The sequence below is a fragment of the Anabrus simplex genome, chromosome 2, assembly GCF_040414725.1.
Source record: "Anabrus simplex isolate iqAnaSimp1 chromosome 2, ASM4041472v1, whole genome shotgun sequence".
Taxonomy (NCBI): domain Eukaryota; kingdom Metazoa; phylum Arthropoda; class Insecta; order Orthoptera; family Tettigoniidae; genus Anabrus; species Anabrus simplex.
Genome location: NC_090266.1, coordinates 116,427,631 through 116,438,186, shown reverse-complemented (window position 1 = coordinate 116,438,186; position 10,556 = coordinate 116,427,631). Strand labels below are relative to the sequence as shown.

Here is a 10,556-nt window from a genome sequence, read left to right as displayed (position 1 = left end):
AATAATAATAATATTTTACATCCCACTAACTACTCTTACGGCTTTTGGAGACCCCGAGGCGTCGGAATGTCACCCTGCGGGATTTCTTTAACGTGCTGATAAATATAATGACACCTGGTAGGCATGTTTGAGTACCTTGAAATACCACTGGACTGGGCCGAGATCGAACCCGGTAACTTAGGCTCAGAATGGTAGCACTACCGTCCGAACTACTCAGCCCGGAAAAAGTTTACGAACTAGTTTCCACACGTTTGAAAGTGTAGTAAGATAAAAAAAAGTCGAAGCTTCTGATGAAATGCTAATTGGTAAGAATATTTACGCTTAAATAGAGCCAGTACTAATAATAGCATGTTTCGCAAACGAGACGAAAAATCCATGATTTATTTTATAAATAATTTACAGGTAATAGTGCTGTGTAATATAATACCATTTCAGCTTTCAACATCTGTCAGTATTATAATTATAGCGTTTATTTCCCGAATTGAACTGGAAATGTTGACAAAAATAAGGGCGTCCTTTATTTCGGAAAACCCGTCACTTAAATAGACACCCAGAGAGCGCATGACCGTAGAGTTCTTGATAGTCCAACATTGAGATTGGCACGGGGAAATAACATTCCCTACTCCCCCACCACTGGTCTATCACGAGGTTCCTGGAAGTGAAGTCTCGTGGTTGTGCTGCTTAAAGTGACTGATGCGCAGTGGGTTGTGCGCACGGCGGATTCAAACAGATAAATAAAGGGCCAGCTCAACGGGCAAAGCATTGAGCTTCAAGGTGCTGCTTAGTGAGGTTGTATAGTGTGAAGTGCGAAGTGCTGACTGGTGATCGGTGTTAGTGCTATTGAAACCAAGGTGTTGGAAGAAGACTTCCCGACGGCTTCGTCAACAGAATCGAAGAGTACAAAACCTACAGATACTATGACTCTGGAAGAAGTTCGAGGAGAGAAAATGAACGTACGCGAGGAGATAATATTCAACAGGTATGTACATATTGCATCATGTGTTAAATATTGTACTTCAATTTTTTTCCTTAACTGTCGTCTTTCCCGATAGTACTATTCATAAGAACTGTTCCTCGCGTGAAATCTTAAATTTGCTTGACGATGGCATCCTCTGATTATTGCTAGTTAGAACTGCATGATATTTTTTATTTTTGTCTTCTGGTTGTAATCTGAGAAACCTGTGTATTATCACGTCTGATAGTACTATCCGTAACAACTGTCCCTCGCCTTGAAATCCTAATTTGCTTTATGATGTAATTGCTTGAAGGTGCTGCGTTATATATTTTATAATACTTTCTTCTGTCGGTAACCGCTGACACTTGTGTTTTATCTCACCTGCGCGAATTCCTAAGATATTTCAGTCCGTTGGAGACATTATTAAAGCCTGTATAACACTTGTGTCGCTTTAAATAACGTTGCGCAACTCGCGTGTCTATCTCCGAAAACCGTAAAAGTACGTAGTGGGACATAAAACCAATAACGCTTACCTGTGTAATAATTCGGACTAATAAATTAAGAGGAGTTATTTAAAATTTACTTTACAAGGGAGGTCCTTCTCCTTAGGGGTTGCAGCTGAATAACTCGTTTAACTGCCGACCCTCCCACCCCTTAATAGCCGACACGTGGGCTGACGATTGCAACTCACCGTGACATTGCAACACTGTCCCTCGCCGGCTTTGCGAAATACGGGAAAAGAACTGTATCGTTGACAATTTACTTAGTCTCTTACAAGCTTTATGATGTAATTGCGTGAAGGTGCTGCGTTATATATTTTATAATACTTTCTTCTGGCAGTAACCGTTGGCACTTGTGTGTTATCTCACCTACTTGAATTCCTAAGATTTTGCAGTCATTATTAAAGCCTGTATAGATGCATTCTTTAACGTACGAGGAACTAGTTAAGATGCGAAAATACAACGGCCATGGTATCGTTTCAGTTTTTCATGGTCTAACATATTCGGGATAATTTATTATTAATCAACTTTTTCCAGTGTCGATTCAGTTAATATAACTTACAAGCTTAACAGTCTGTCGAAAACGAATGTTCTTTCTTTCTTTCTTTCTTTCTTTCTTAATATCTACCCTCCAGCGTCGTTTTTTTCCCTCGGACTCGGCGAGGGATCCCACGTCTACCGCCTCAAGGGCAGTGTGCTGGAGCGTGAGACTTTGCGTCGGGGGATAAAACTGGGGAGGAGGACCAGTACCTCGCCTACTATCATGATCAGGGACCTTGTGGGGGGATGGGAAGATTGGAAGGGATAGGCAAGGAAGAGGGAAGGAGGTGCCCTTAAGTTGGGTACCATCCCGGCATTTGCCTGGAGGAGAAGTGGGAAACCACGGAAAACCACTTCGAGAATGGCTGAGGTGGGAATCGAACTCTCCTCTACTCAGTTGACCTCCCGAGGCTGACTGAACCCCGTTCCAGCCCTCGTGCCACTTTTCAAATTTCGTGGCAGAGCCGGGAATCGAACCCGGGCCTCCGGGGGTGGCAGCTAATCACACTTACCACTACACCACAGACGAATGTAACTATAAAATATAATTTTATGCAGTATAATGGTTCATTTTCTACGGGTATATTTTAGTGTTCTAACAAAAAGAGTTATCTTGTTCGACAGACTGAAAAGTTGTGGGTTATATTCGGGATAAGTTAATTTTTGAAGAAATATATATATATTTTTTTAAGACGACAGTTGTAAACAATCTTGAAGTTGCTTTGAGAAATTATTTTACCTACAGTATTAGGAATTGCATTTCACATTCCAATTTCTAGCATTTCAAATTGTGTGATTTATTATGCAATAATTTTGAGTCTGGTTAGTGAATGAAAATTGCTTGAAAGTTCTTACTTCCTGACTGTGGAAGAAAATATTTTGCTTCTTGAATTCTATAAGAAATCTTCTAAATTGTTTTGAAGCATCTCGATATATACCGGTATATTGCTTCTAATATCGCTAATCATACCGTGTAAGTTTCGATTTAGTTCTCGACAGCAATATTCTTATATTTACTTGGTGCCGGCTACAATCACGCGAGCAAGACATTAGCTTATTTGAGTAGGATAATCTCTTTGGTTGAGCCTCCGTGGCTCAGGCGGCAGCGCGCTGGCTTCTCACCACTGGGTTCCGTGGTTAAAATCCCGGTTACTCCATGTGAGATTTGTGCTGGACAAAGCGGAGGCGGGACAGGTATTTCTCCGGGTACTCCGGTTTTCCCTGTCATATTTCATTCCAGCAACACTCTCCAGTATCATTTCATTCCATCTGTCATTCATAAACATTGCCCCCAGGGGAGTGCGACAGGCTTCGGCAGCCGGCACAATTCGTATCCTCGCCGCTAGTTGGAGGCTTCATTCATTCATTCATTCATTCATTCATTCATTCATTCATTCCATTCCTGACCCGGTCGAATGACTGGAAACAGGCTGTGGCTTTTCATCTCTTTGATTCCAAAAACTAATTACTTTTACTGTGTGTGCATAATTGTATGTAGCTTCCTCTTTAGCAATTGTAGCCAATTCATATATCGCCGATGGCTAACCCTTATGATTGTTGTCTTTGCAGGAAAAAGCTGGGCAAAAATGTGTGGGCCGTTTTGCGTCAGGCCCAGGCAGAGAAGCGCCTTACCTGTGGATTGCTTCCGGCCATCAAACTACTGGAGCATGATCCTGATCGAGCCCTGTTTTGTATCCTCTCTCAGAGTGGTCCGGGTGACACTGCAAGACACATCCATACTGTGCTTCTGCAAGCTTTCTGTTACGAGAACGATATTCACATTCTGAAGGTATGTATACTTTTTCTAGCTGTTTGGTTTCAAATTTTGGACCTTGGTCAGATTTTTATTTTTTATGTCATATGATTTACGTGATAAACTTTGTTCAGCTTTATGAATTGTTGCAGCTTTGTAGTAAATTTGAATTACAATCTAATAAATTTCCAGTTCAAATTGTTTCATTAATGATGTAACATAAAGGAAATGTGTTGAAAATTGGGGAGAGTTGTTGGAAAAACTTGCTTAGCACTGGGAAGCTGAAAAACATGTTGCTTATCTCAGGCCCAGTATTGTCATTTAAAATTTCTACACTGTCTTTCTGTTGGGATATCTTTTGAGGGTACAAGATACCAGGCCTTCTTGTAAAATTATTGGGTACAAAGGGGTGTCTGGTGTGCCATGCTGTTTTGCCAAAGAAATAAATCCCCATTTATCAAGGAATACAGTGTGTACTTGAGTGACCATTGTCTAATATGCTTTTATTTTATTTTTTCCAGGTGGACAGCGCTGAAAGGGTGAACGAATTGGTGCATGGTAAGGGGAAGCATCCTCGGATAGACAGCAGTTGTTTGTTGGTGCATCAGCCAGGAGGCAGTAGAGATGCCGAGAACAGTGAGCTCCTGCTCACAGAATGTGAGAAGGAACTAGTGAAGTTCTGTGATACCACACTAGACATGTTCCCTCAGCCTGTCATCAAACTTCCTGCACTGTGAGCATCGCCAGGGGCTGCCCACAATCAGGTGCATATCCATTGAGTTATTATAATAATGTAAATGCTGTTCAAGCATTATAGAATGTAACATGCTGTTAAAATTTCTGTGTAGTGCCCAGTGCTGCTAATAGAATTTCTTTTGGTGGTATTTTATAATGCTTGAATGGTTTATTAGGAGTTAGCCCTTGGTGTCATTATTTGTTAAAGAACATTTGACAAATCTTGGGGCTCACATTTAAAAAAAAAATGAACTACACTCCGTGATTTAGTTGTGTCAGACTATAATGTATGAAGTTATTGATAGTGAAATTGACTGGCTTCTACAAAGTAGTGGAACACAGACATTGCTCATTTTACTGCTAAAGTTCTATTTCTCTTAATTTAATTGGAAATTTGTTTGAAAATTGAACAAAGCTTAGATGGGTCAAGTTTCTTTGGACTCCATTTCACCGTTTGGTGATTATTCCTCACAATGTAACTACGGTGATTATGTCCACAAATTTGCTCTTTTTTTTTAAGTCTTCAAGCCATCTGTTTGGTGATAGATCAAGGGATTTTTTCACCAGTTTAAGGGCAACTTAGAAAAGTAAATTTTTTTCACTGTGCAATGAACTTTAACATTCGTAGGATACTTGCTAAGTAGGATTCAGTGGGGTTCATAAAGATCTCAGGTTATCTGTGCTCCTATAGACATTTAACAGTTTTCCTACAGGTTTGGTTTTATCAGGTTTTTAACCTGTGTTCTCATTTTTCTTTCAGGAACTTTGACTGCCTTGGAAGGCATTACTCGTCTGGCAGTGTTGCGCCGTGCATCAGCTTGTGGAGCCACAGCAACACATGCACCCGCCCCTCCCATTACCTCCCTACGCCAGGATCTTGGCATGCAACTTCAGTCTTGGGGATGTACATATGGAGCCTATTTTATATGAATGTTGCAAGTATTTTTGCTAAATACCAGTGCAAAGGAACTGTGGCATATTGTTATCTTTGTATAGATATTATGATGTTCTGTAATGTTGAAAGTGTGTCAGCATTTTAGCACTGGCTTGTGCGTATGTAATTGATAGATGACTGACGGAATTTGGTGCAGGTCGCTAAACATCTTGTAGGCCTGATTTTCTTATTTTATTTATATCTTTGCTGTATGATGGAGTGCTATTCTTTATATTGTATAGAAGATAATGAAGAAAATTTATTGTAAAAGATTTTGGTATCTATATATATTAAAGAGATTGATTTGAATTAAAATTATTTTTTTCTTGTCCTGTTTTAACATACCTCATCCCCCTCCTGGTCCATAATATAATATAATATAGCATTCCGAGTTTATATTGTAATGTGGTAATTTGTACACGTTCGACAAACCGTCAGTATCGGGAGATGCTACAATTACATTCTGTAGAGTGTATCTTTGGTATGGCAGTAAGTATTGGTTCTTAGATGGGACTTGAGTGTGAATGAGCTCATTTAAATGTCTACATGATGCCAGGTATTGAACCTGTTAACTAGTATAGGTAGGCGAACTTTTAACCTAACATGCTGTGAAATTGATCTCAACTTGTTTTGGAATGTAGGTCATGAAGTATGAAAGTGCTAGTCTGCTTGGAAGTCAGTATTGTAACATTTCTTATGAAGGGGGGCCTGGGCTTCCCAGTCGTTAATTGTCTTGGTAAGGCCTCTCTACTTCCTCTTGGTGATACCATTACCTTGCACAAAGGGGGAGGGAGAGAGGTCTTTCAACTCGGCGGGTGGGGGGAGGGGTTACGAGTCAGTGGTTCTGTCAGGTGCTGCTGCATCCAAGGTCGTCCTTGCTGCTGGATATCTTACGACAGCCGATCGGTAGCAAGTTATGTACGGTAATTCATGCGTTCGGCTGCTAGTAGTATTGACAATTTGTCCATGATTACATACTTTCCTTGCTGTGTTTGTATGATAATTTTAGTTAAGGTAAAAAGTAATGTGCTTGCTTAATCAGGTGACTATATAAACATATGGGATTTGGTAAATGTTGGTGTCGTTATTTATTCAGCTGTTTCACAGAACCAGTGTGCATCCTCTGTATTGTGCATGATTTGAGACTACTATTGGATACATGGAAAGATACTGCTGACAATAAGAGTCGCGTAAAATAATCGACAGTTGCATATCAACACTTCTTGCTTCACAAGACAAAAAATATATCTTACTATAACAGGAAATCCAACTTCTTCTATACCTTTAAACTGGTAGGAAGTTTCTTTTAGAGGTACAAGTAACATCCCTCATATTTTCAGTTTTGAGATCAAGATTGTTATTACTCACTGAATCATAATATGATTTTACAATTGAAAATATAAAATAACATGGCTTCAATGTCAAGTGCCTACAAATATATTTTTTAAACAATTCTTAATCGGGTGAGTATAACGAGTATGAAAGCGAGGACAAATCAGGCAATTTGATAAGCCTCTTATTGGTAAGGAACAGTTTACACTGAAAACCCATCCGATACTAATGGCTGGCTGTCGAAACGAAGCAGGATATTGAACCAGTGTTCAGGTATAGGTATTGGAATGAGCATGGTAGGTATTATGTTCATTTAATTTTGAATATGTTATGTACAGGACCTCTATATCCGTCTTTTACAATGAAGAGACTTCAAACAATACTCATTTTAATTGCCAAAGGATCAGAAGGTCTGGTACTACGAAAAATGGTTAGACCGATTAAAATTAACTCAGGACGTACCAGGAGTAATAATCCTTGGCTAGATAATCAGCATTGCGGACTTCGTTTCGGAGAGTCGTGGAATCAATTTCCGGCAGGGGCCGGTATTTTACCCGCGTCAGATTAATTCCTCTGGCTCGGGGAAAGGCCGTGTTCATCTCAATACTCATCGCACTACCATCCACCATAGAAAACACTCACTAGTGATAGGCCTACACCCCTCCACAAAGGGTTGGCGTCAGGAAGGGCATCTGGCCGTAAAACAGGACCGAGTCCACACATACCGTATCAACCTGCGTGAGGGAAAAGTGGCGGTAAAAACTGAAATGCCTATTTGATTGGAGCCAATGAAGGGTTTGTAGAGTGGTCGTGGTATAGAACAGTGTTTCTCAACCAGGGGTACTTGAACAAATTTTATTTTATTTTTTTGCCAAGCTTGTTGCTAATGATACTAGTATATAAGATGAGACAGTGCCGAAAGCTCCCATTTGAAAATTACTTTGTATCGCCAGTGGTAACGTATTACGGTGGTACTTTTTGACTATCGTAAAGTATTAATAATAAATTATCCCGAAAATAGGCTCAGATTTCATTTAAATAATTGTTTTAAACTATCACTACAATTTTTAAAATGCAAGACTCTGACATTGCTTTTATGGGGTGGGGGGCGCAGCTGTGAGCTTGCATCCGGGAGATAGTGGATTCGAACCCCACTGTCGGCAGCCCTGAAGATGGTTTCTCATTTTCACTCCAGGCAAATGTTGGGTCTGAACCTTAATTAAGGCCACAGCCGCTTCCTTCCCACTGATAGGTCTTTCCTGTCCCATCGTCGCCATAAGACCTATCTGTGTCGGTGCGACGTAAAGCAAATTGTAAACAAAACAATTGCTTTTATGAATTGTTAGTTTTACGTTACAAAAATCACTACTTTTCTATATTTTTGAATTAATGAAATAATTTTGGCAATTTCAAATTCCTTATGTTTATATTCATTATGTTGATCCCCGCACGGCTGAATTAAATAACAAAAATATGTTAATGACTGCATAATAGCATCTTTAATAATGGTTGTTTCGCCTTAAAAATGCCTTATTATAATTCTGACATCTTTTCCGCTTCTGTGGTTTAGTGGTTAGTGTGATTTATGCCACGCCCGGAGGCCCGGCTTCGATACCCAGCGCTGCCACGAAATTTGAAAGTGGTACGAGGGCTGCAACGGGGTCCACTCAGCCTCGGGAGGTCAACTGAGTAGAGAGGCGTCAATTCCTACCTCAGCCATCCTCGAAGTGGTTTTCCGTGATTTCCCCAGGAAAATGCCCGGATCGCACCTGGACAATTAGGACGAAGTACGGTGACATCAAAAGAGCTACAAAATTCAAGTACCTGGAAGAGATTTTGACTCTAAACATGAATGAGAAAGCAGGAATTCAAGAACGTGCAAGAAAGATGGAAACTGCGTTTATATTATGTCAGAACACCTACAAATCTAAGTCACTCTCCTACCAGGCCAAATTCAAGCACTACAGCACGATAGTCAAATCTGAATGTTTATACGCAGCTGAGACAATAGCCACGAAGGGACTCTCAGATTTGGAAAAGAAAGAAAGGTGGTTCCTTAGAAAGATTCTTGGACCCATAAAATCATCAGACAAGTTTATGTTTCGCATCAGACCAAACCGAGAACTATACCAACAATTTGAAAACATTACCACCACAATGAAAAAGAGGAGATTGACGTTCTACGGACGTTTTAAAAGGATGAGATCGGAGAGACTCGCCAACAGGATCCTCACCTTCCAGGAGAACAGGAAGACACAAGTCCCATGGGTAAAAGAAGTCCATCGAGATTTAGAAAAATGTGGGATCACGGCAGAAGGTATAACAAACAGAAAAATCTTCAGGCAGAGAGTTGCGGAGGTGAAGGACCTAGCTGATGAGAAAACGAGGAAGAATAGATTATTCTCGGCAGAAGAACGAGCACGAGCAAGCCAACGGATGAAGGAATACTGGCGAAAGACGAAGGAGAAAGAATTTGAGAAAGCAATGGAAGTTGCATAATCGCAGCCCATAGATGGCTGAAACGAAAAGAATAATAATAATAATAATAATAACAATAATAATCTGACAGTTTACTTTTAAATGATCGCAAATATGAACTTCATTTATAGAAGAGACATAAGTACAAACATGCATCGTTTCATCCTCCTAAATCAAGCACTACTGATCTGCGTTTAGGGCAGTCGCCCAGGTGGCAGATTCCCTATCTGTTGTTTTCCTAGCGTTTTCTTGAATGGTTTCAAGGAAATTGGAAATTTATTGAGCATATCCCTTGGTAAGATATTCCAAAAACTAACTCCCATTCCTAGAAACGAATATTTACCCCAATTTTCCCTTTTGAATTCCAATTTTATCTTCATATTGTGATCTTTCCTGAGCCTCGGTGGCTCATGCGGCAGCGCGTAGGCCTCTCACTGTAGGGTTCCGTGGTTCAAATCCCAGTCTCTACATATGAGATTTGTGTTGGACAAAGCGGAGGCGGGACAGGTTTTTCTCCGGGTACTCCAGTTTTCCCCATCATCTTTTCATTCCAGTATCATTTCATTTCATCTGTCAGTCATTAATCATTGCCCCAGAGGAGTGCGACAGACTTCGGCTGCCGTCACAATTCCTATCCTCGCCGCTAGATGGGGGCTTCATTCATTCCATTCCTGACCCCGTCGAATGACTGGAAGGAGGCTGTGGATTGTATAAATGAATTCAACCGCACGAAGTCGAGTGAACTAATAAAGCATTACCGGGTAGATGAAATAATAATTATAATAGGTGGAATGTGATCATTCTCAGTAGCAGCAGCAGGTTCATTATTCAGTGGTCTCAAGGAAGTGTGATCTTCCGCGAATCAATTAAATCCAAGAAGTGCTCCGCTGCTGTCTGGCGGGGAGCGAGGGTATGAATGAAGCTGCGCGTGTGTAGAGCCTGCCCGGGTCAGGGCCGTATCGATCTACTTCGTGGACCGCCGGAGATTCCGGGAATTCCACTCTGTAGAGTGACTCATTTCCCGGTAGTGGGACACCCGGCCAACAGAGTTCAATTCAACCCCCAACAGAAAGAAAAAAGAAGGGTGTTGTGTGACTCATGCATACCTGGGCGCGGGCGTTGTTTGGCTGCTCAAGGAACCGGCGCCAGAGAGCTATCCACACAAAGTTGTCATGATCTTACGCACTGTTCTACACTTTCATAGCTTGCAGACAAACCAAACAAATCCCATGACATTACAGCCTGGATGGACCTTGGCCTACCCAGCGACCCCTGCTCAGTCCGAAGGCCTGCAAATTACGAGGTGACGCATGGTCAGTGCAATGATTC

At 41.0% G+C, this 10,556-nt stretch overlaps 1 protein-coding gene across 1 annotated transcript; it reads left to right on the top strand.

Moving 5' to 3' along the window:
- The first annotated feature begins 752 nt into the window (after window positions 1–752).
- Gadd45 (Growth arrest and DNA damage-inducible 45) lies at window positions 753–5,726 on the top strand. The gene is made up of 4 exons (XM_067140336.2): window positions 753–979; window positions 3,565–3,784; window positions 4,270–4,512; window positions 5,244–5,726. The coding sequence occupies exons 1-3, from the start codon at window positions 918–920 to the stop codon at window positions 4,483–4,485; spliced, it is 498 nt and encodes a 165-aa protein (XP_066996437.1). The 5' UTR covers window positions 753–917; the 3' UTR covers window positions 4,486–4,512; window positions 5,244–5,726.
- The last annotated feature ends 4,830 nt before the right edge of the window (window positions 5,727–10,556 follow it).